This window comes from Canis lupus, chromosome 5 (assembly GCF_011100685.1).
Source record: "Canis lupus familiaris isolate Mischka breed German Shepherd chromosome 5, alternate assembly UU_Cfam_GSD_1.0, whole genome shotgun sequence".
Taxonomy (NCBI): Eukaryota; Metazoa; Chordata; class Mammalia; order Carnivora; family Canidae; genus Canis; species Canis lupus.
In genome coordinates, this window is record NC_049226.1 from 12,659,770 (window position 1) to 12,685,261 (window position 25,492).

The window sequence follows — 25,492 nt, forward strand, 5'->3', positions numbered from 1 at the left end:
CCCTCTGCCTGTGTCTCTGCCTCTCTGCCTGCCTCTCTGCCTGCCTCTCTCTCTCTCTCTCTCTCTGTCTCTCATGAATAAATCAATAAAATCTTAAAAAAAAAAAAAAAGCACGGAGGTTAAATGCTTAGGTACGAGACCCCCTGCCCCAGCACGGACACTACAACACGGGAGGACAGCCACAGCTGGGCACCTGCCGGCAAGCACTGCTGCTCTCCTGCTTCTGGGCCTCTGGCTACCTGGTAACCACGGTGCATACAAGTAACTGTCGCTCCCTGAGTGCTTCCCAGGTGCCAGATACCGTGCCGCTCCCTCCGTGGGAGCGAACTCAGGTAGCTCTCCCCACAGCCCTGCGTGGCAGCAAATGCAGTTATTAAAATCACTTTACAGGTAAGGCAGCGGAGGGCTTGTGGGATTCATTTCTTGCCAGAGAAACAGAGAAGGGGAGGAACGGCGTGGAGCTGTGATCCAGGCTGCCTGCCTCCAAAGCCAGAAATCCCAAAGCCATCACTTAGACCTCAGGTAATAGATGGCGGGATAGAAGCCATCAGGTATTTTGCACCTGGACTTACCACCTAAGTCAACGTGCAATTAACATAATCAGCGGATTAAAAACAAGCCTGATGGATGAAGAGAATATTAATGATACTTAGGATGGAGGTAAGTTCTAAAGAAAGAAGGACAGGTGAATTCCAACAAGAATAGGAACAGCTGGACGAAACCCAGAAAAGGTAGCACTGCCAATGCCCATTGATGCAACAGCAAGCACATTTTTTTTTTAAAGATTTTACTTATTTATTCATGAGAGACACAGAGAGAGAGAGAGGCAGAGACATAGGCAGAGGGAGAAGTAGGCTCCATGCAGGGAGCCCGACGTGGGACTCAATCCCAAGTCTACAGGATCAGGCCCTGGGCTGAAGGCGGCCCTAAGCCGCTGAGCCACCCGGGCTGCCCAACAGCAAGCACATTTTAAGGGTTTGTCACAAGCCGGGGGCTGGGCTAAACACCAGATATACAAAGACGTGGCCTTCACACATGCTGTAAATGTACAAATGTTTGTAAACAAGAATCCTTGCAAACAATGAACCACACAGGGCAGGTCCAGAGGGAACGGAGAACATATGCAGGGCATTAGTCTTTATTAGATGTCAAGGTTAGAAGAGCACAGAGAGTGCCTCTGCCAATGTCGGGGCCAGAGTGGAAGGGACCCCATTACGAACGCTCGTGCTTACACACTGCGTGTGTTCCCAACGGCCAAGCACGCAGGAAGGGGCTGCCATCCAGCTTCAGAAATGCAGCCGGTTAAGAAGTTACAGATGATTTGAGTGGGTAAAAAGACAAAGTGGTACCTTCTGGCATCCATTCTCCTGGCCCGGGATGGACACTGAGAGTCCCTGCTAGGTTCAGAGATCACACGTAGTGAACTAATGGCTTCTCAAAAGGGAAACTCGGCCCCCTCCCGCTCCAACATCCCCAAATGGATAATCCACTATGAGTTACCTCCTCAGAAGCACAAATGTGGTAATAAATCGTATTACCATAGGATTTTCCAGTATATATCATTGCTCTTCATCTTTAAAAATTCTTTGAGCTAGACTTGTCTTTGCCTCCCTCGAGGTACCCAGAACATCGCACCTACTCAGTAAAGATTTCCAGAATTAAACATCATTTATAAACCACAGAGCAACGTAAATGAATGTGTCCCATAGATGAACAAAAAGAGAGTGACATGAATGAAATCAGTGAATCAGTGAATGAATGATTTCCAGGTAAGAGATGGTAAAACCAAGACTCAGAGAAGTTAATGAGCATCCCAAGGTCATACGGCTAGGAAGTGACAAAAGATAATGGGTTCAAGTCCCTGGCCCCTTTGTCTTCCCACTCTTGCCAAGTCACCCTTCTGGGAGAACGCTCTCTTGTACAGAACGCTCTCTTGCACCGCACCCCAGGTGTGGTGCTCTGGAAAAAGGGAAGCTCATATATACTGGGTCTCCAGGCCAGGCAGTGGAAGGAAGTGCAGGAAAGAAGGGGCACGACACGAACTTTAACAAAACACAGATCCTTCCTGAGATTCTCAGCCACACTCACACTCAGAGATACAACAGTCCTCACTCTCAAAAAGCTGTCCCTTAATACGCACCCATAAATGATCCCCATTCCTTTAGGACTTACACGTAATAGAAGTTCAGAGCAAGCATGCAGGGGTCCATCCTATGCCTCAAGACTCTTGTAAACGACTCATCAACCTCCCTTCTCTTCCCAGGCCGAACAATCCCAACGCATATTTTTATCCTGTCCTCATAATTCTTATTTTTATTGGATTAACCTAGATCCTAAGCTCCATACGGCAAACACCAAGCTCAGGGCTGTGCACAGCTATCCACCCTGCTCAGACAATGCCAGGTGGGCTGATGGCCTCATGGCCTCCACACCGCACCCCAGGTGTGGTGCTTCAGTCCCCAGGGAGCACTAGGTTGCTGGCTCACTGCCCACTATGATCTCCAGGGGAATCTAGGCAAACATCCTATACTTGCTCATTTTCTGATTCCATTAGTGTTTTTCCTCGTCTGGGCACAGGTTTTTGCACTGAGCAGTCCTCTCCGACTTCTCTAAGACACTACTTACTCCCTAAAGAATAGGAGGAGTCACTAACTAGTCACTAGCTAGTTTAGAGTAGCTACTTACATCACGGATTCACCTATAAAGTTGGCCCTTCCATGTGAGTGAGTTTTTCTTTAAAGATTTTATTTATTCATGAGAGACACAGAGATTGAGGGGCAGAGACACAGGCAGAGGGAGAAGCAGGCTTCCTGCGGGGGCCCGAAGTGGGACTCGATCCTGGGACCCTGGGATCACGTCCTGGACTGAAGGCAGGTGCGCAACCACTGAGCCACCCAGGTACCCCCAGGTGAGTGGTTTTAAATTCTTTATCCTGTATTTTAATACAGTGTAATAATAACAAGAAGGAAGAGAAGGAGGGGAAATGGCAGAAGGGACAGCAGATACGGGGAGGAAGGAAAGAAGGGTTGAAATGTACGGAAACCTGTCCTTATCTGGCCCCATTCTGAGTCCTTCGCACCAGTGCTTCTCAAATGGCAATACCCAGGGCGCCTGGGTGGCTCAGTGGTTGAGCATCTGCCTTCTGCTCAGGTTGTGATCCCGGGGTCCTGGGATCGAGTCCCACATCAGGTTCCCCACAGGGAGCCTGCTTCTCCCTCTGCCTGTGTCTCTGCCTCTCTGTGTGTGTGTGTGTGTCTCACGAATAAATAAACTCTTAAAAAAAAAATCAGTAATATGCCTACGGGTCATCCAGCGCAACGTAAGTCAAAATGCAGACTCTGACTCAGGGCGTCTGGAGAAGAGCCTGAGATTCAGCCTTTCTAACCAGCTCCCAGAAACGCCCCTGGCTGCTGATCCACAGACCATACTTTGGGGAGCAAGGTTTTATAAGCACCATCTCACTGATAGATGAGAAGACCAACAGAAGGTTAATGACTTGGCTCAAGGTCAGACTGCTAATGAACAGCAGAGCCAGGATTCAACCCCAGGCATTGTGATTTCAGAGCCAGAGCTCAGCCAGACACCAGCTCCACGGGCTACCCAGTTCCGCCCTGTTAGCAAGCTAGCAAGTACTGGCCCTGCTCCCCGGTCAATCCTGGGGGGCAGGCAGGGGGGCATCAATCATAACGTCACGCCACTCTGGGTGCAAAGGCAGCGAGTCCTACCATTCCTGAAGCCTTCCCTGGTTTGGGTCTGGTCTTCCCGTGGACACCATCTCTGGAGAGCTCCTTGGCCAATTATGTTGCACCTGAGTACCTTGCAAACTATGTCAGGAGAGGGCAGAAACAAAGACATGGGTAGGATCGAGATAATACCTACTGTCTCCTTTCAGTAGATGTCTCCTTTCATCTACCAGACTTAGCAGAAGGAAAAGATGGCATTCTTTTCGGAATGCAGTTGCCATTCCTCATGGAATCAGACTTGCAACGAGTTCATCAGGACATTATTCGTTTTTTTTTTTTCTTTTGAAAAGCAAACCTTCCGGGATTCCAGTTTCCAGATCCATCCCCTTTCTTATACACTGAATATGCATGACTTGGCCATTCTCCAACTCGCAGAGAGTTCCTCACTTACACAGGTCCCTTCCCTTCTGGACTGCTGATGGGGTCTTATGAACCATGCTCTGAGTCTTCCTTCAAGAAAAGCGGGATTGCTACTACGCCGGCACCACCAACTCCGGCCTCTGAGTCATAATTTATTTTTGCGTTAACTTTTTCACATCAGAACATCTCCGTTTTAGCTGCCAAGTCTTTAATGCAGCTTGTGTACGGACGGGGGAAATCTCTGCCACTCCCATCTATTATCTCCAAGCATGGCGTTTCCTTTCCGTGTAATCTTATCGTGTATTTCATTACAGAATGGTGTAGCACAACAAATGTTCAATGACTCCTCAGTTAGGTACATCCAAATATTTAGACAGGGTGAGAAAGGGGTTTGGGCAGACTGGCAATACCCGGGGAGACCAACCATCTTGGTTCACCCCGGCCTGAGGAGGCTCCCAGGATGCAGGGCTCAGACACATGGGTCACGCCAGCAACACGGCACCCTCACACAGCGGGCACGTGATCGGCTCTCATGAGCCACGCTGTGTGACCTCAGGCAGGACACTGAATGTCTCGAGGCTCCTGTTTGTCCAGCAAAGCCATAAAACAGTGGTTAAGGCCTTTTACCTGTCTCATTAAAAAAAAAAAAAAAAAAAAAACTATCTAGACAAAGAATTTTTTAAGTGTAAAAGAAAACCTAAGGTGGATTTCTCAACACAGTAGGGCACATAGCAATTTCCTGTGCTCAAAAAGGGTAGCTATGTACGGGTGTACAGGCTGTGACTGCTGATGAGTAGAGACACAGGTGCCTATGGACCTCATGGGACCAACAGCATCCATATGCTGCCACCTGTGCTTGCACTAATCGCATTTATAAATGAGCCAACGGACACCTAGGTGGCTCAGTGGTTGAGTGTCTGCTTTGGCTCAGTTTGTAACCCTAGGGTCCTGGGATCAAGTTCCACATCAGGATCCTTGCAGGGAGCCTGCTTCTCCCTCTGCCTGGGTCTCTGCCTCTCGGTCTCTGCCTCTCTCTCTCTCTCTGTGTGTCTCTCATGAATAAACAAAATCTTTAAAAATAAACAGGCCAAAGCCACTGCCTCAAATAAGTCCAGCCCTGCTCCTGAGCACTACATCCAAACTGGCTGTCAGTGACAGTGGTTTCCCACCAGCCCCTGCTCCGCGGCCACACTGGACAAAGCTGGGCATTATAGTAGCCCTTCTACTGTCTTCTGCCTGTGGCTGCCCCACTGAACCCACTAGTCAACAGCCCCCCATGCTCCCTCCCAACACCCACACCTCAGAGCACAGGCAACTCAGACAGCGGATACACAGAGAGGGACCTTGCAGAGACCAAATCCATACCCAAGAGCCGCAAGTGTGTCTTTCAGGCCAATGTGACCACGCTAGCAAATCCACCAGGGGGTTTCCTCTGGCCGGAGCGCAGAGTTGAATGAACAAAGCTCTATAGTGTGTTTCCTTGCTCGCAGCTTCACCCTGCCACCACAGCAGTCCCTGACCCAAGGCCGGGGCTGTTCCTCTTCCCATAAGGGGAAGTCTGGAGCAGGGGCTGCCACTTGGGACACAAGGACCGGCTCTGGCCCTCGTACGTATTGTACTTGGCTCACCAGATATTTGTAAAGACTATATATTGGCTGCCAACTGGTAAGACTCAGCAGTTTTCACCTAAAAACCCAGACCTCTGAGCTTCTCTCGGAAATCAGATCTAACACCACTGGGCCCTATGTAGCAACCAGAGTCAAGATGGACAGCAGCCCCTCGCAAGCATCAAAGTCCTTTCTCCTTCCCAGTGTCTGTTGGACACAGAGACCAGGCTCAATCACCACACTCAAATTACATACAGGTGAATGCTTCTTGAACCTGTATCTCCACCAAAGCAGGAAAATGACACATTGTCCCAGAAGGCCATAGAGCTCAAGAAGAATGGGAGAGACCACTTTCCTATGTGGAAGAAAGACTGCTTTGAATGTGGAGGCAGCTTCCCCTGCCGCTACCCACCTGGTTTCCCACAGATCTTGGAGTCTGTGACCCTTGGTCTCACATCTTCAAAGCACCTAAACTATTAAACACTACAGAAGGTCAACCATGAAAATTGAGGATAGGGGCCCCTGGTTGGCTCAGTGGCTGAGCGTCTGCCTTTGGCTCAGATTGTGATCCCGGGGTCCTGGGATTGAGTCCCACATCGGGCTCCCCGCAGGGAGCCTGCTTCTCCCTCTCCTTGTGTCTCTTGTGAATAAATAAAACCTTAAAAGAAAAAAGTGAGAATAAGACCGCATCAGATTCAAGAAACCACCCAACTGTAAGGGGTCCCATGGGTCTCTGCGGCAGCCAGGCAGATCTACCCAGAACGCGTTTCAGGCATCTTGCAGAGCAAACGCAACGATCCAGATCAAACCCTATCACTTCACAAAAGTGATCATGCATCACGTGGATCTCCTCACAAAACTGCACCACCCTCTGTTCAGCAAACAAGGAGTATTTATTATGATCCAGATCCTCTTCCTTGTAGAATGTACCCCCATCCATTCATTCTCCAATTAGCCGCTATTTTTTTGCTGGCATGATAACCCTGCCAGATTCCAGGAGGGCATCCTGGGGTCACACAGAAGGCCTAGACCAACCCCAGTACTTACATCGCTGCTCCTGGGTCTTGCCAGTGCCAGGCTGTCCCGCGCCAAGGCCACGATCACGTTGCTTTTCTCTCCGGCCCAGTGTACCACCATCTGATTGTGGGAGTCATTCAGACTCACCTGAAACAGATGAAACCGACACAGGAGTTAGGACCCATGATGGGTGAGGACCATGATATTCCAAAGCAAGACTCTCTCTCTCCTCATCACTCAGAAATAGCCAAGATTCTGAGATCTGGAGCATTGGGCCAGGGTGGTCTATTTTTCCTCCAGCACAGATTCCACAAGACACAACTTCACCAAGAAGAAACACGAATTCCCCGCTATTTTGGATATAAACGGATTGCAAAAAATCTTCTCAGGCTCTCTCTGCATAACCAATGACTTTATTCTTGTCTTTTGCATCACCAATCGCTGGTTATTTTCATCCCTATAATGTGTATATGGGACATGCACCTCCCAAGGCTTAAAACCAAAACAGTGACACATCTTCCTCATTCAGAAAAAGTGCACAGGCCAGAAAGACCACACGCTTTCAAACCCCCGTTCAAACTGGTGCTCTGTCTAGCCGACAGGTGACATGGCTCATCCCGAGCCCCTAACAAGGAGGAACAAAAGGAAAAAAAAAAATCATGGGCAGAGTTTTATTTCATTAGTTTTGAAGTGCCCCAAGTAAGGAAATACCTTCCAGGACACCACAGAAAATGACCTTTGGATTATTGCTCACAGTCGTTCCCAGACTTCTGGGTTTTGTAAACCGGCAAGATGAAAATAAATTAGAAAGGCCAACAGCGGATTGGTTGGCCAAGTCTATTTCACCAGGTAAAGACAATAACCAAAAGAGCCGCCACTGTGTCACAGCCTGACCTACTGTTCTCTGGACCGGTTTCCTCTGCTCCCTGAGGACCCAGTAGACTCGTGCCCAGGCTGCCTTGCGGTGGGTGCAGCCTGGGACTGAGTTCTGTCCACGAACGTGAGGGAAGGTGGGAACCAGCTCCAGCCCCTGCCAGTTCTTCTCCAATGCAGGCTCTACTCAGGGCTCCAGGGTCCCAGGAGAGAGGAGAACCACAAGAAGGAAGGTCCCCCCGTCCTCAGTGAGAAAGCCATCCCTGGGCAGCCCGGGTGGCTCAGCAATTTAGTGTTGCCTTCGGCCCAGGGCCTGATCCTGGAGACCTGGGATCGAGTCCCACGTCAGGCTCCCTGCATGGAGCCTGCTTTTCCCTCTGCCTGTGTCTCTGCCTCTGTGTGTGTGTGTGTGTGTGTGTGTGTGTGTGTGTGTGTGTCTAATGAATAAATAAATAAAATCTTAAAAAAAAAAAAGAAAGAAAGAAAGAAAGAAAGAAAGAAAGAAAGAAAGAAAGAAAGAAAGAAAGCCATCCCCTAACCAGTAACACTTGCTTTCAGCTCCTCACAATTGGGAGGGAGACCTTTACACCACTGAGCCCAGTTCTGGGACCTGTCCGTTACGCAGCTAGTCCTCCTAAGCAATAGGACCACCACAACCACCATTATTATTGTGAGAAAGGATCATTTAACACCAAAAGCTGAATGAGGATCTATGTCGGAATAAAAGACGATGGTTCTTTTAGACAGTTTTGCTTTTTGAAAAGCCAACTCCATTCCTTTTATTTTTTCCTCTTTCGCCCGACGTAGGTGGACAGTTTGAGGGCTGGCATCTCAGAGGCCCTGAGCTAACATTTCACCCTCTCTGTATGAAGAGCAAACCGATGACCAGACTAACAATTCCAAGCGCTGCTATTAGCCATCAGCAGCAGGACAAAGTCCCCCCAGAAACCAGGAGTGTGCACTCTCCCTCTTGCTGAGCGGTGTCTGGGAGAAGCCTCTCCAACCTCAGCTGTCCAGGGCACATGCAGAAGGACGTCAAGCTTCTGGGCTCTGGGGAGCCTCTGCACAATCCCACCTGCGAATCCTCCCACCGGCCTCACCTCCTGAGCTGATGTGCCCTCTGAGCTGCCTGCCTATGGAGGCTCTGCAGCAGAAAACCCTCCCCACACCTCCTTTCTGTTCCTCACCCTGCCACCCACCGCCCCGACATTCCCCACCCCCTCCCTGGGGTGCTCTCAGATGTCATAAGGGAGAAGGGAAACACCTGTGCCACCAACTTGGCAGACAAGACGACAAAGGAGCTAATCCTTAACTACTCTGCTTCGGCTCTTACGTGCCTGCATTTATTTTGATCAGGATCCAAATGCTTTTGGAAAACTATCTGAAAGGAGACCTCTGTAAAGAAAAAGGCCTCCGGTGTTTTTCAGAAAAATTTCTTTCTTGTTCCCAGAGAGGAGTCCAGGCGCGCATCCATCAAGAGAGAAGTACAAACGAAAAATAGAAATAAGGAAATCATGTAACCCAGGATGCTACCGGGGAGAAGCAGCGAAGGGAATCTCCACCAGCCACTGACGATGCCTTACTCCAGCCTTCCTGTCCTCCCACCTCTCCCCCTCCAGCTCACGTTTCTGGGAAGAATCTAGAGGCATCTACAAATCAGAAGCCCCATAGCACAAGTGTCCCGGGAAGTCAGGCTAAAAGTCTTTCCCCTCCAAAAACGTTCTCACCCTTAGGACCAGAGGGGGATAAATAGCGAACATATGCAAACATTGATACGATAAAGGATTCATCACCTGAAGAACTGCCCGAGTTCCCCGAGTATTCTACTCGGGCAACCTCAGATCGGTCCCCCTGACAGGTGACAATCAAATCACACTCTGAACAGGTTACAAAGCCTCCGGTGATGAGAGTGGGAAAGAGGTCTCAATGCTACTTGCTGAAGTGTTTCTCCTCAAAGGACGTGAGATTTATGAAGCCCCTCAACCAATCCTAACAGAGGTGAAGGGGTGAGGGCAGCGCAAAGGACAAGCATCAGAACGTCCAAGGGCTTTCTTACAAAGGAAGCTGAAGGCAGGCTTGGTGAAACACCTTAAAAAATAAAATAAAAATTTTAAAAAAGGCTTGATAAACGAAACCCAGTTAATCGGAGCCATAAAAGCAAGCAGGCAGGGGCCTGATGCCTCCCCTCAGAAGGCAGAGAAAAATCGCATGCCACAGAAATCCCCGTGCACAGAAACTGCGCCATAAACAACCAATAGTGTCTGGGAGGTACCTGAGGCCTCGGCTAGGCTTGCAGGCAGGTCATTAATGCCCTGGGCAGGGGCGGGGGGTCACCCAGTCTGGGGCTCCCCAACCCAGATAACAGAATCGCCCCAGACCTACTGACGCAGGTCCTTCTCTGCCTGGGGCCCAGGAACTCATATTTTTAAGAGAGACGCTCCAGGTGTCCATAATGCAGCTTATCTGGGAGCGATGGATCTAGTCCATTCCCTTTCCTACTGGCAGTCCCTGGGATCAGACTGGTGGTAGTTTGGGGAGAGGCTGTCTTCGGGTATTTGGGAGAGTTGTTAAAACCCTACGATCTGATCTATGCCACCACATGAACAAACCTCAAAACTACTCTGCTACTGAGAGAAGCCAGACACAAAAGGTCACCGTGTTGCATGATCCCATTTACATGGAAGACACAGAATAAGTAAATCCATACAGATAGAAAGCAGATTGGTGGTTGCCAGGGGCTGGGGGGCAAGGGACATCGGGAGTAATCATCTCACAGGTCGGGGGTTTTATTTTAGAGTGATGGATCTAGGCAGGGGTCGTGATTGCAGAACACTGTGAAAGCACCACATGCCACGCCATCGGTCACTCGAACAGGGTTAATGCCACGTGAATTTCATCTCAATAATTAAAAAAAAAAAAAAAGAAAGAAAGAAAGCCTGTATCTGTGACCTGTAAAGAACATCATACATCTGCAGTGCTGATCTAATACCTAAGAGCTCCCACTCTTAAGAAATGCTTCGTTCATCTCATCTCGATCTTTCCTGCTACCAAAATATGCAGCCAGAATGAGTCATAGAGGAGGCAGGCTGAGGAGTAGGTCTCCGGCCAAAGCAATCCTTCAAAGCACTGTCAACGGCATCTGCAGAGCCACGGCATCCCCACAGGCCTCCTGGTCCCTGCTCGCTGGTCCCTGGTCCCTCTGGCTGGAGGAACGGCCACAGGCTCCGGGCGGGCATCCACTTCCAGCTCACAACAGTCGTCACCACCCCCACACGGTCCACGCCACCCCCACGCTGTCGCTCAGCCCACCCTCCACCCCCAGCACGCCCCGGCGTTCCAAAGAGGTTAAATGATTTGCCTTATTATTCAGAGTGAGAAAAAGAATCTGCTGCCACCCAAGCCCCAAGCTCTGGGTCGTTATAAATAGAAGGGAGGACAAATAAATTGCTTGTTGTATGGAGGTACTGATTGCTCATGCATTCACTTACTGATGAAGGCACTGAGGACTACTAGGTGCCAGGCACTCTGAGGCTCTTAAATAATTTCTCTCCACCCACCCCCACCGTCAAGGGTACACAGAGCGCTTCTGGGGGAAATCAGTGTTGCAAGTCTGACCGGTGATAAGATAAATACAACAGAACCGTCAAAATCTATATACCCATTGAGGCTTATGCAGGAGGATGGGGGCCTTAATGGAACAGGCTCACCTCATCCCCATTCATTTCTTCTGCTGTTACCTCCTGCAAATCGGTCAAACCCCAAAGACCAGGATGTCCTAGACACCCACAGCCTGTGGTCCTCACCACTCCTGCACAGCTTCTCCCCAGAACGCAGGACGAGGAGGACAAACAAGGCAGTCTGGTTCTTTCCTCTGCCTCGCTAGCAGTGAAATGCGAAACAGCATTTTTAAAATTCTGCAGAGAAGTATAAAACAAATACCCTGTCCTTCAATTTCGAGGACAGAGGTGGCTGCTGAATCCCCTGAACTTCAGGACTGGCCTCAGGAAACCAAAGACAGACTCCCGAGGTCCAAGAATAACAAGGTTTTCTCAGACCATCCATTTGCATGACCTAAATGCTAGGTATGCAGACGGCCCCCTCCGTGTCCCCGTTCAGGACAGTGTCCTCACTATATATAGCAAGCTCATTATCCTCCCTGGGCGCTCCACCTCTGAAGGAGAGCTGGAATCTAGTTTATGGACTCCCTGCAGACAGCCCCTGCTCAGGGAATGTGTCCGCTCATGCATTTGACGCAAGTTTGCTCAAGATGCTTCACCCACGGAACTCAGGAACTACCCTGCTGAGAAATTCAGGCTGCCCATTTCACAGATGAGCAAACAAAGAGAGAATGATCGTGGATGAAAAAACAGCATTTCCCCATCATCGCCTTAACTGTAGTCATGAGCTCTCTTTAGAAGGCAGGTAGGTAGGTAGATGTCTTTTGCTTTCTCTCCGCCAAAAGGGTGATCATATTTTCACTGACTTACAGTACCAGTTCAGAGATTTACCTTTATTTCTGGTCAATCCTCGGCAAGCAGCGTCTAGCCACCCCTGACCTCTAGGTGTGGCACCACCTTCTGGTGAACCCCACTTTGTCATTTAGCAAACAGCCGCTTTGTTATTCTGGGAGGGCTTCCTATGAAAAAGAACCTGTGAACAATCTGTCATGAAAATAATCACCCCCTAATTTACTACCTGGTAAGTAACTAAAAAAAAGAAAATACCAGGCCAGAAGGAGAACATCTAAACCAACTTCTACATTTTGCAAACTAGGGTAAGGGCACAGAATGAGTCAGAGGTGCTATTCCACGGGACCCCAGAGCTGGGCATACAGGCGGAGGCTATGGCAAGCCTCAAACTGGAATTCGTTACCTGGCTGCTGCGCACCTGAGCTAGGCTTAGCCTCAAATGGGGACTCACCTATAAACCCAAGCCATTTCCAAGAGCTTTTTAGGATAACTCCACAATATGCACTTTCCTTGCTCTTCTTCTTTGGGTCTGCAGCATCGCCATAAATAGCACCCACACCCCCACCCCCGCCTCGTTCATTCATAAATCTTTATTGAGCACTTACTCTATAGCAGACATCACGCTAGGTGTTAGGAAACAGGATTTCTGGGGGCAGGGGCATAACCTCATGTGGGGGAGAGGGTGTGATTGCCCCAAAGACTGAAGACATGACCTACAGCAGGTACCACACAGGATAAAGGGGGAGGAGTTAGGGGGAAAGGTCTGGACCCAGGGCAGAGCAGAGCAAAAGCCAGGGAGACACTGGGGAAAGGGGACTGTCATATCTGAAAAGCTATAAGAAAATCAGTTAGCCAGGAGAGCCAAGAGGAGGGTAGAACTATAGGAGATCTCTAGGTTTTAAAGGGAGAAAAGAGAGTTCACAGCAAACAGGCTATGGATCCCTGGCTGACAGTGAAACTTTCACGGCAGTACTTACAAGGGGCAAATATACCAAAGGAGAACAGAGATAAGTCAGAGGCCTGGGTTGGAGTCTTGGTCTCTACTATCTGGACCCCGAATACTTAAAATGACAAAAACACGGCCCGCCTGAGTCTAGCTCAGAACCCACGGCCAAGAGTGGCATCCAGGCAGTCTTCCCCACTGCAGAGCCGAGCTCAGAAACCTGGGGTCCCCGAGGCTCCGATGCACAGGTGGCACTGATTTCTAGCACTTTCCTTGTACCAAAGAAACACATTTAAATCCTGCATCAAGCCCTCACCTTACCGGTGGCTTCTGTACCACACTGAGGGAAGCTATGGAGAGCAGAACACACCCCACCCAACAGCACGCTGACTCCCCAGTGATGTGAGATGCCTTCTGAGCTGCAGGAGGGAAGGTGCCCGCTGGAAGCACGTCCCCCCACCACCACCACCAGGTACCTCCCTGCTAGCTCAACGCCCCCAGCTCAGAGCAGACAGGCCTTTCACCCTGTCCGAGTCCACAGGCCTCCATCTGTCTCTGAAGATTCAAGGCCTTGTTTCTGCGACAGCCCTCCCATCACTAGCAGCAGCCCTACACTATGCCCGACCAGCCAGCCATGTGCACAGTTAACTGCAAGATTTTTTTCTAAAACTTCTCTCAGTGAGAGAACTTTAGAGTCCTAAGTATGACAGAAGAGGTAAGGCATAGGGGCCTGGTATCCTGTGACACAAACAACAGAGCACAGGTTTCAAACTCTCTGAGGCTCCCCAAACACTCCCGCAGTCTCCAGGCCTCTCGCCCACCTCCACTCTGTCCCCACTCCCTGTCTTCACTGGGTTCCTCTGCAGGGATCCCTGGACAGGTCAGCATTGGCCTTCCTTCCCAGGTCCCACAGGCAGACCTTCAGGGAACTGTCATCTATGCCTGCATCCCCCGGGCTAACGAGCAACAGGATCCTCTACTATCTGGACCTGGACCCCATCCGCAGCCCATCTCATAGGCACGCATTCGAGCATCCACAATGATGGCCTCTAAAGAGCCTTTTACCCAAGGCCACTTTGAACCCCAGCCCTCCAAGGTCATTGACCAGGTGAGACCATCCTGGCTTTTCCCAATTTCTTCTGGACAGAGGTCTCCTAGGAGTTCAAGTGCATCATGACACCACTCAGCTCCCCAGCCCACTGGAGTAAAAGGGATCCCAGCCCAGTACCAACTAAACTCCCAACTCAGGACCTACTCACTGGCTCAAACCCACATCTATTTTACTTAAGAATGACCCTAGCCCTCTTCCCCTCTTAGATCCATAGTCATTTGGGAACGAATGTTCCTACTGAGCAGGCTGGTCTCTTTTCGAAGTAACAGAAGCAACATTACTCACTTTCTTCATTTCGAGCCCCAACAAAGAGGGTGGGTTGAATAACACACAGCATGTTGGCCCCCACGCGGCACAAAACACAAAACGCCTACGATATAAGTACATCTTCTTACTGCCCTTGTCTGCCACTCGGATTTGGGACATAATCACATCAGCCTGCCTTTCTGAGAATTCGTAGCTGTGTTTTTAATCTAATTCAGGGGACTGGAGATAAATCATCGTGAAGGGTCCCGATTTTCCGAGCCAAGAGCTTGCAGCAGCAGCAACAGCAGTGGCATGCTAAGTTAGGGGGCCGGCCGGGAAAGGGGGCTCCGTGCAGTGATGAAGACCACACGCCCCGTGCTGTCTGTCTTCATGCCAGCCTGCAGGGTCACAGGGATGAAAGACAGACCCAGCTCCGTCGAGGTAAGTCAGTAAGCGCACAGGAAGCAGAGGGCAGGGCCAGGGAGGAGATGGCTCCGCTGCTGAGACATCGTTTACATCTTTCACTGCTCAACAGATGTGGAGGGATCTGCTCAGCACCCCAGCAAAGCCTGGTTGGTGCAAGGGAGCTGTGCATGCAAGGCCATCTGCAAAGAGAAGGAACCCGGGCACCTGGGTGGCTCAGCCGGTTAGGCATCTGCCTAACACTCAGGTCATGATCTCAGGGTCCTGGGATCGAGCCCTGCATTGGACTCCCTACCATCCCCCCTGCTTGGGCTCTCTCACTCTTTCTCTCTCTGCCAAATAAATAAATAAAATCTTAAAAAAAAAAAAAAAAAAGTGAAGGCACAGAGATCAGCCTTCATCACCCAAGTGATTGATGGAAGGAGGCAACCATGAAGCCCACCGCCCTCCCAACCACTGCACCTACTGTACCCTCCAGGGTCACTGATGCCTTCCAACCTAGGAAAGAGGGGCCGCTGTCTCCCAACACCCAACCTGACAGTCCACGGCCACCGACACCTGGCTTTAGACTACAGTCCTCAACTCCTGCTTTGCCCCTGGCCGTCTGTAGTGGGATGAAACACAGGCCTTTTCTGTAAATACAGCATCTCTCTTGGGTGATGGGGAGGTTGCCCAGCATGGGGAAAAGCAGGCTTCCCGACACCCATTGAAGTTAGGCCTTCCATACCATAGCCAAGGGCCACATGTGGCCATCTCAACTTAAATTTAAGTTGATTAAAATTAAGTGAAAGAAAATAAATTCAATTCTTTGATCATACCAGCCACATTTCAAGTCTTCCATCACTGTATATGTTGGTCGACACGCACGTGGGACCACACAGATACAGAACATCTCTGGCATCATAGAAAGAGCTATCAAGGAGCTGTGTCAGAAGATCCACCACGAGCCCAGGAAGACAGGGTCTTCTGGCTCTAGGCTGGCAAATGTGATATGGTCGTGGATGTCACTGTTCTTATTAACAATGACTCAGTGGTTAACAGAACATTGTGCTTATTTTTAACTCCCCACTGCGGTCCTGATGATTATGAAGCCCTATTTTTATGAGACCCATCCCAAAATGCACAAAGCATTCCGCATGTGATAATAAAAAGGTGAAGGTCTCACAATAAGGTAGGAGACGACCCAAATCTTGATGCTGAGCAACCACCAACCCTGCCTTCTCTGATTTATAGCATTATCAGCCACTTCAATGCTAGAAGGCTGCCCATTCCACTTCTTCGAAGGCCCTAGGTCCACAGGTCGATAAACCAATAAATTAGGTCGAAATTAACTGTGGCTCATTTTAAACTGAGGGAAATTGATTTTTGCATCTACGTGGCTAGACTGAATATGCCCTGTGCCAATGGATTTGGGTGTAGCTAGAGAATACATGGAAGGTTCTGTGCTCAACAAGGAGAATGCCTTACCCTTAGCAGCCCAGACCACTTCTGAAGAAATACTAATCCTCAAATATTTAAACCAAAATGAAGCGAGCTCCCCTTACACCTTCCATCACAACAAAATCTTTAAAAGTGGAGGGAAAAGTTGGCATAGTACTTTAACTCGAATCTATCTCTGTGCAGTGAACTCTCGGTTATCCGCATTTGAATCATTGTCGAAAATTCTAAACGCCAAACTGGCTTTCCCTGAACACATTTATGCCAGCCATTTCACAGATCAGCTCCTCGAAGAATGCAAACTCATTTTTAATATTCACCTAAGCAAGATTTAATTGGGAAGGTAAACAGGTAAATGGGCACATTCATAAAAAGCCTAAATAAATACACAGCAAAGGTAAACAGGTTATTACTTTTGGGATTAACCTCTTCTCCAGATTAGTGGAATGTTCCAGTCTGTCCATTACAGTGGACAGGACACGGCAGGCTCCATCTATCTCCGGCTCTGGGATTAAACAATGACAACACAAAGACAGCTGTCCTCTCTAAGGAGGAACAGACCAAAATATGACAATGCAATGCCCCGACGACATCTGTCTTTTGCTTTGGGATGTTAGCTGCCATCAGGATCTGTCTCCTGGATCCCAGGTCTCAAAGCAATTTATTAAACATACCATTAACTTCATCTTACAGAACATAAAGAAAACATTCTCAAAAAGAACATGAATTAAAACCAAGATCCGTGGTCTCTATGTTCTGGCATTCTCACAAACCTGGGCTCTCCATCTCTAGGGAGCTGTGCTCTCTCCAGCAGCCTGCCTAGAAACCAGGGCTTCAGTGTCACTCTCCTGGCCTGCAGGTGACCTCAGAGTGCAAGGGGAGTGAGTCTTCTTTTCACGTGGCCTAGAGGAAACGTAACAGTCTATCTTACGTTCAGACACTTACGTTCAGACACGCTTCAGGTAACTCCCTACCTTTTGACAGTCATATGCCATAAATACATTTTGTTAAGGTCATTATTCATGGTATATGGGCTATGGATAACAGAAAGCCCCTGATATCACAAATCCCAAATTTTCTGTACATCTATGCTGTATATGCAGAGAACGTTCTGGAAAAACATACAGAAACACGGAGGAGAGTGGTTGCCAACCGAAAAGAGAGCATAAACAGGGGACTAGAGAGGGAGGGAAATCTGCTTCTCCTGATACTCTTGTACAAAATTTATCTTATAAACATGTATTGCCCGCTGAAGGCTAAATAAACACATGGGATGGCTCTTCATTTCGTCTGTTTACGTCTCCCATCTCCTCACCCCTCCTCCGTCCCCTTCTCCTCCCAGTCCTTCCACCTCTGGCAGCCTCTGGCCACCCTGTCCCAAGACGTACAAGCTCTCAACAAACTCTCAACGAACTGAACGGTAGCCAGAGACCGAGCAAGGAGCAGCACACGGTAAGAAGAGACGCCAAGTGGAACCAGGAAGTTTTTCAAGGTCACGTCCTTCACCGGCCAACCCAACACACCAGGCAACTCTTCACCAACACAGGAGCCGATGTGAAACAGCAAATGCTTTGCCTTCTCATCTTCTGGAAGCAGACAGGTCAAGCATCCCAACTTCAGAATCAACCAGCCGATTCTTTCCCAAGCAAGTGTATCATGCAAGAATCTACTCGAAAGAGATCTAAAGCTACACAGTATTCCACCCCCCAAAGGAGGCTCTTTGTCCCAGGCCCTTGTGCTGTAACAGACACTTTATTTTCTGTCTCAAATCAGGACACTGAATACGCCCTGGCCTCTAAAAAGCAGGAATTATGAAGAGAGAGCTCATTGGAAGGAAAATAAACCTGTAAATCCTGTTAGGCTTTGCGCTTCATTCCAAAGGATTTCTCCCCAAAACAATACCATTAGCAATACCATGATAGCCCCAAAAGGGAGGATTCTGTACCAGAGAATCCCGGTTCTTTATTCAAAATAACCCCCAAGACAGCACAGCAACATCAGGATTCCACTCCCCTTCACCACCGAGAGAGCCAACTCATTTTCACTCTCGGTCTGTGGGCTCACCATGGTCCTCCTTATAAATACCTTTTCTGTAACTTGGATGTGCTTCCCACCCTCCAGGCTTCCCTTCTTCCAAGTGGGCAGTCGGTCCACAAATATTCATTAAGGGCCTCCCAAGTGCCAGTCACAGAGAAGAGAAAGCTTGATCCATGCCCTCAAGGAGCAAACAGGGAGATGAGACAAACAAGCAATTATAATAACACAAGGCTGTTAGTGCTGTAACCAAGCTCAATAGAACTCTTCCCCCTGGAGCCTGGGAATACCACGAGGTGTTCTCTGGATGCTGAAGACCGGAACTGGGGTTCTGCAAGCAAAGATGGGAGTGGGGGAAGACCATCTCAGGCAGAGGAAAAGCAAGCGTGATGATACAGACGCACGGAGCAGACAGCAAGTCAGGAAGAAACTCAAGTGTGGCAAGAATTAGGGAATCCCCCTTTGTGGCCTGGCCTCTTTGAGAAGGGGCTCAACTTCTAAACTCTGACCTTGGATGGAAAAGTCCTAATCTCTGAGAGCAGCTTGTTTTCCGGGCTATCACCGGACTTTATCATTACAAACGTGCCCGGAAGGAATCGTGGCAGAAACCAGTCTCCCACGTTAGAGAACATGAGGCTGGGGACCCCTGGGTGGCTCAGTGGGTGAGCATCTGCCTTTGGCTCAGGTCGTGATCCAAGGATCTTGGGATCGAGTCCCGTGTCAGGCTCCCTGCATGGAGCCTGCTTCTCCCTCTGTCTGTCTCTGCCTCTCTTTCTCTGTGTCTTTCATGAATAAATAAATAAAATCTTTAAAAAAAAAAAAAGAGAGAACATGAGGATGAATAGGATCACAAGAACCAGGCCTAGTTTACTCTGTAGGTTAGTGGAGCCAAAGAAAAAGAACCGATATGCCACCACGGGGCTCCTTCTCAGCTGCAGGTAGGTATCTCCCTGCAAAAGCCCTCCTGGCTCCTTTTCCCCGAAGCTAGTGGCCTTAACGTCGCCCCTGCAGCTTCTCAGGTCAGGCAGGCAGCTTCAGCTTCCAGCCCTAATCTGTGTTGCCAGGCATCCTCTTAACCTCACTCAAAGGTCAGAGGGCAAGAAGCTGCAGAGCGTCTGAGCCCACTGACCTTCTGCCTCCATCTCCCAGCCCTTCCCATATCCCACAACCCACTAACGCTCGACTGTAGTGCTGCAGCTGCTTTACTGTGTCCGTGTGTATTTGCTCCTGTCCAGGTCACGTACGTATCTTTATCTGCATCGACTTTATCTACTCCTTAACTTGTTCAACTTTCCGAAAGCAGGGATGAAGTATTCCCCACTCTCCCTCATTTGCATGCCCGTCTGTACTTAGAACCACACTCGATTCCAGTGATACTATGGGAGAACATGCAATTCCTTAGGTTGAAAAGTTATAGGGGTGGGGGGGGTGCGGGGGATGAAATGGAACTTGGCTTAGAGCTAGAAGCAGAATGGCCATATCATTCATAGTCCGCATCCTGACCCTTGAGAGCAAGGCAAGCACTTTTATAACCAGCAGGGACAACTTACAAACTAGGTCTGTCCGGGGGGAAAACAGAGGCAAATGGTCACCCTGGCTTGAAAGGTCATTCCAAATAGATGAGTTACTCCAGAGCTCCAAGAAGGGCGCGCCAAACACCTTCAGCCTCCAATTCCTGCGCTCGCAGCCTAAAGGGGCTGTGTCAGAGATGCTTGTGGCAGGGAGCCCAGTACCAGGAAGTTCTTCCTTCTATCTAGCTGAGATCCTTAAAGATCCAAGTTAATCCCACTTTTATTAACCTCAGGGCCTCAGAGAAAACACTGCCCTGGGCCTTCACCCTTGGTAGCAATTCCTCTTTATGAGTTCGACTGCTATAGCTCTCCATCCTTCAGCTGAACCAAACTCAATCCGGCTGCCTCAGAAACAGAAAAGCCAAGGGTTTGGGGGTCCTTCTCAATGAGAACACAGTTCGTCTTTTTCTTGCCCCAAGGCCCCAGGAGCCCTCCCAAACCAAGCCCATGGAAGAAATGGTACCTAAATTCATCTTTTTCATCTTTTTTTCCCATCTTGAGGGATGCTCTTCCCTCAGCCAAAACTATAGCTGCCGGGGACCTGAACTCCAGGGAGAAGGGACTCCCAGCCCTCCCTACTCCCAGTCCCCCCCACTGCCCCCCAAGAGCTGATTCAAGCCCACAGCAGAGCTGGGTGGCAGGAAAGACTCCACGAAGAAGGCAGTCTCTCTTCTTCCCTCCCCTAGCCAACGTCAGGATGGTGCTGTGCCGGTTGAGAGCAAGGACCTTACTGTCTTCTTTTCCACATAAAAAAAGAAGTCTCAGGCGAGGGTGGAGGGGGAAGAAGGTCGGGACCCACAAACACACGGAGCAGACAGGCTCCAGCAGCCCTTGCCCACAGCAGTTACATGCCCCTTTGGCACACGCTCTTATCCCGGGGCCAGACAGTAGATGCAAGTCAAATGCTCCCACCCACTTGCCATCATCCCTACCCCCTTTTACAGCCATATACGTTTTATTCCAGAAAGGAGTTATTTAGGGAACATTGTATAAAGGGAGGGCAACTATGTGATCACCCAAAGGTCACTGAGACAATGCCAACAAAACTAAACAGCGCGCAAGCTTGCCCCACGTGACCTTGGGCTAGTCACTTCACCTTTCCCAGCCTGCGTTTTTTTTTTTTTTTTTTTTTTCAGCAGCAAAATGGCACAACCGGTGAGATGCCTTATGAGGTCCTTCCTGGCTCCAAGGGTTGCATATTTAACTGTGTGTTTCCTGAAGAAATGGCTAAAGAAAATCAGTGAAGAGCAGAATTCAGACTAAGCTTTTTAACTTCTGCTTCAAATCGGAACATTCTGACTCTAGATAGAAATCGTTCAATTTACCATCTCCTCTGGTCCCACTTTTCCTACCTCACCTGACCTCCTAGTTTTGCTGAGGCCCATCTTAACCACAGCGCTAGGAGTCTCACGAGGCAGGAACACGGTCAAATTAATTTTGCCAACGCTGATACCAGCCCACAGACCCGGTGTGCTATCCGCAGCAGTTAAGCCTGGCCGTAAAAGTGAAATTCATGTTACTGATGATCTATTGGACCCGTTGCCTGGTCGGAAATAAATCACTTTCTGAATAACAATGCCCACCAAATTCTTGCCGTCTTTCAAATCCCTAAGTGCCAAGAGTTAATATTCTTGTCCGAGAATAAAGTCAGTAGCTCAGAGGGGGATGGTGAAATGGATAGACATCCTCTCCCCCCCCCCCAACACACACACACACACACACACACACACACACACACCCCTCTTGCTCTGGCCAGACCAAGGCAGCCCTGCCTTCAGGTCTGCCCACCTTCACTGAGCTTCAAAATGGTAATAAGCAGGGGCACCCCCGCCCCTTACTGCTCTGTGCAAGTCCTGCGACTGCAGGGTGCTCGCCTCCACCGCCAACGGACGCTACACCAAAGCAACCCGGTTTCCCATCCACATGTGAAAAGGAAGCCGCACTCCTCCTCTACCTGCTGGAAACCACCCGGGCGTGCACACACCCTGGGGGAGCGGGCACTCGCGCCCCGCGAGTTCCCTGCAAGGCGCGGGCTAAAGGCGACAGGAAGGAGGAAAGATCGATGCAATCGATGCAAGTGCGGACGGTCGTGCTCCTGGGATGGGGGGGTTGGGGGGGAGCAAAGCAAACAAACAACAACAACAACACGAATGCGCGCCGAAGTCCCCAGCGGAGGCTGCGCCTGGGGGGCGGCCGCGGAGGAGGGGTGCGGGCCCGGGGCGGCGCGGGGAGGGGGCGCGGGGGCGGCGCTCACCTGTCCGTACACCTGGAGGGGCTCGGGCTGCAGGGCGGCGCTCCGTCTCCTCCGCGGCGGCGCCTCGGCCGCCCCCCGCGGCCCCCCGCGCGCCTCGCCCCGCAGCACGCGGACGCCCCGCTCCTGGGGCAGGGGCGCGCGGCCGCCGAGCAGCGTCTGCGCCCCCGCCGCGCACACGGCCCCGGGCGGCAGCAGCGCGACCAGGGCGAGGAGGAAGGGGAGTCGCGACTCCCTCCTGCTGCTCCGTGTCGCCATGTTCGGGCGAACGCGGCCGCGGGTGGCGCCGCCGCCAGGAGAGAATGTGCAGCGCGAGGCCGGGCGGGCGGCTGGGCCGGGGCCGCGCGCGCCGCTCCCGGGGCTCCCGGGGCTCCCCGAGCCCCCGCCCCGCCCCGCCCCCGCCCCGCCGCGGCCCGCGCCGCTCGGCGCCGTCACGTGTGCCGCCCGCAGCCGCGGCCCCTGCGCGCACTTTCCGCGCTCGGCGGCCTCGGCGGGGCTGGGGAAGTCAAGGCAGCGCGCGCCCGCGCGGGTGCAGGGGCGCGGGGCTGCGGGGGCGCGGGGGTGCGGGGGCGCGGGGGTGCGGGGGCGCGGGGCGCGGGCAGGCGCCGGCCGGGGTGCTGCGGCGGTTGCCTCCTCCACCGCGGCGGGGCCGGGGCCGGCCGCACCCCCACCCCCACCCCCCGCGGCCCCCGCCGCACCCCCACCTCCGACCGAGAGCCCAGAGCCAAAGAAAATTAGCTCCGAGCACGCGGAACACGGCAGCGGGCAAACTAGAGTCCCGATGAGCCCGCCCCATTGTGAGGCTCGCAGGGTCCCCACTACCCTCCCGGGCACCAAAACCTATTTGCAGCGGCCGCAGCCGAAAACTATCCTCCATCGGGCCGAGCTGCCCGCGCCGCGAGCACAGTCGACGTGCGCCCCGCACGGAGGCAGCAAGCGGCAGCAAGGGCTCCCCTGACCAGGGGCTTCGCGTGCCTGGACAAGTGCACACTTCTACATCCTTGCACGCCTGAATCCCTGTGCGTAGTGACCCAGCGCAGTGGCGGGTCTGTGACCCTCCAGGGTGACCAAGCCCTGAGCCACGCCACCTCGGCTGCAAAACCGATATATTCCAGTCGGGTCGGCCAACAGTCCATACCTTCTGCAAGCCCTCTGCAAGCCTGTAAGCCTTGCCGCTAAGGGGAGGGGGAGGGGGGGCGATGCTCAAAAGAGTGAGCAGGACCCACGTTTATCCCTAACCTCAGCTTGAAGATCCAGACCTTCTCTTCCTACAGATGGAACTGCTGAGGCACACCCGAGCTTAAGGATGTTTCTGCAGGTTTGTAGGAACAGCCAAGGCCTATCCACTGTGGCCGGTCTCGTCTATTCCATTTTATATTTCACTGTGCTTTGCACTCAGATCCCGGGTTTTGTTAAGACTAAAGACAGAAGAAGGAGCTGGGATTAAGGCAAAACTGCTTCTGTGGTTGTACAGGAGCTCGGTTTCAAGGGACGAAGGGGTGATCCATTCAGCTCCCCCAAAATGCTCCTCGTTCTCAACAAACCAGTCGTTTGATATCGCCCCCTGCCCCGGAGTCCTCTCTGGTTAGCTTAGCAGAGCCCCTTCCCCTGCCCAGCACCATCCTGCCAAAGGAGAGAAGGCCCCTCCTCACCTCCTCCAACCCAACGCTTTGCCACCCTCCCCCACCCCAGAATTACTGAGGTCTGGCCTCAGATTCTGCAGTTCCCCATCTCTTCCCAGCTCCAGTTTTCTCCCCAGTCAGGTTCCCCTGCCCCCCCACTTTCTGTCCACCTCAATGTAATCATAGAACCACCCAGCTCTCCCCACCAAGCAAATCACTCATCCCCTGGGAAAGCCACAGAACCACTGCCAGCTCCCACTCTCCATCTAGACCAGCATTGCCCCCTCCGGGACCACCTTACTAGGAGTGGACCACCCTGCAGCCTCCCGGGACCAAGAGCATAGACACTGCGACACACACCCCCATTTAACCCCCAAGGGAAAATGAGAGGAAGGTGGCTAGAGTCACAACAGCCTGCAGATGATTCAATTATTGTTTCTGTCAACGTATATTTAATGAGAACTTTCTCTACAAGAGCAAGTGTCAGAACCCCAGCAGAAAACAGAGACAACATGTCCCCTACGTGTGGATTTGAAGAGAAGCAGCCCATTTTCTCCACGCAAACTGCTGGTTTGAGGTTCAGATGGCAATTTGCAGGGCCGGCTCCTTCCTGATTTTGATTTTTGATATGCAGCTTAGAAGCTGGACGCCTGGCAGGAATGCTCAAACATGGTTAATTTACTCCCTGAAAGCCCTCCTCTGTAGTCATTATCTACATTCCAGGCCATTCTCAGGTGGATGATCAGCAAAGCCTGAGACCATGTGTGCCTCCTAACTACAGGGCACAATGGAAAGCGCACTGAATGTCAAGTTAGGAGAACTGACTTTCTAACTTTGAGGACTCCAAGCTTCGATTTTCTTATCTACAAAGAAAGGATCTTCATCCCTGTCTATCACACAGGACTGTTCAGAGTGTCAGATAGAATTCTATAGATAGAAAAACATAAGTACAGTTGTCAAGGCCCCAGATAGAAGTATCACGGGCAGGTGCATTGAAGATGTGCATTCTAGTCCTGGCTTTGCAGCCCAGTGGTCGTGTGATGTTTGCCCTCGTCACCTCGCCTCTCTGGGCATTGGGTGTCTCCATATGTGAAAGTAGATCTTGCAGCCTTGATCACTCCCTGCCCCCTTCAGGACACCCACCTGAGCATGAGATAGAAGCAGCCACAGGTGAGGCCACCCAGGATAGGGGTCGGAGCTGAATTGCGCAATTCAGCAGGATTTCCTTCTAGCTTCAAAACCAGATCTGGGCTGTAAACAAGCCACCACTTCCTCCATGCCTCCAAAATAGTATCAACATTGGGGTGGGAATGTAGACAGAGGTAGTACCCTCATCCTCTTCTGCCCCAACGTGTATGGCCTTGCTCTCCATGCTGTGCAATATCACGAGGAAAATCAACATGCACAGGAATTTGACACTAGACTCACAGCTGTATAAAAAAGACTCGAGCCTCTGGGTTGGACTTTAAACCGCCCTCCTCTGTCCTTCTGTTCATCCTAGGCCATCCTGAGCTTGGACTGGAGATAAAGCTAAGCAAAAACCACCCAGAGGTCTCGGTGTCCCACATTTTTAACCAGATGCAGTCACCTTTAAAGTAGTAACAAGGACAACAACCATGAAGAGAAAGGGGAAAAAAAAAAATCCCCAAAGCCTAACTCAACTTCTTTCTGTTCTCTTTCTGCCCTCATTGCCTCCCCAAATGTCAGGATCTATCTGCTTAGCCTCCCCACTTGGCCTACCCAAATCCCATTCCTCCTCCAGCTCCCAAGGCCTCCCTCTGCGCC

General features: G+C 51.0%; 1 protein-coding gene across 1 annotated transcript in view; it reads right to left on the reverse strand.

The window, feature by feature from the left end:
- Positions 1-22,343, reverse strand: part of SORL1 (sortilin related receptor 1) — a 156,851-nt gene extending 134,508 nt beyond the window's left edge. Inside the window, exons 1-2 of the mRNA XM_038535871.1 lie at positions 22,089-22,343; positions 6,758-6,874 (exon numbers count right to left, since the gene is read on the reverse strand). Coding sequence (XP_038391799.1) covers positions 6,758-6,874; positions 22,089-22,343 — 372 coding nt within the window. The remainder of the gene's footprint in view (positions 1-6,757; positions 6,875-22,088) is intronic.
- Between the last annotated feature and the right edge of the window lie 3,149 nt (positions 22,344-25,492).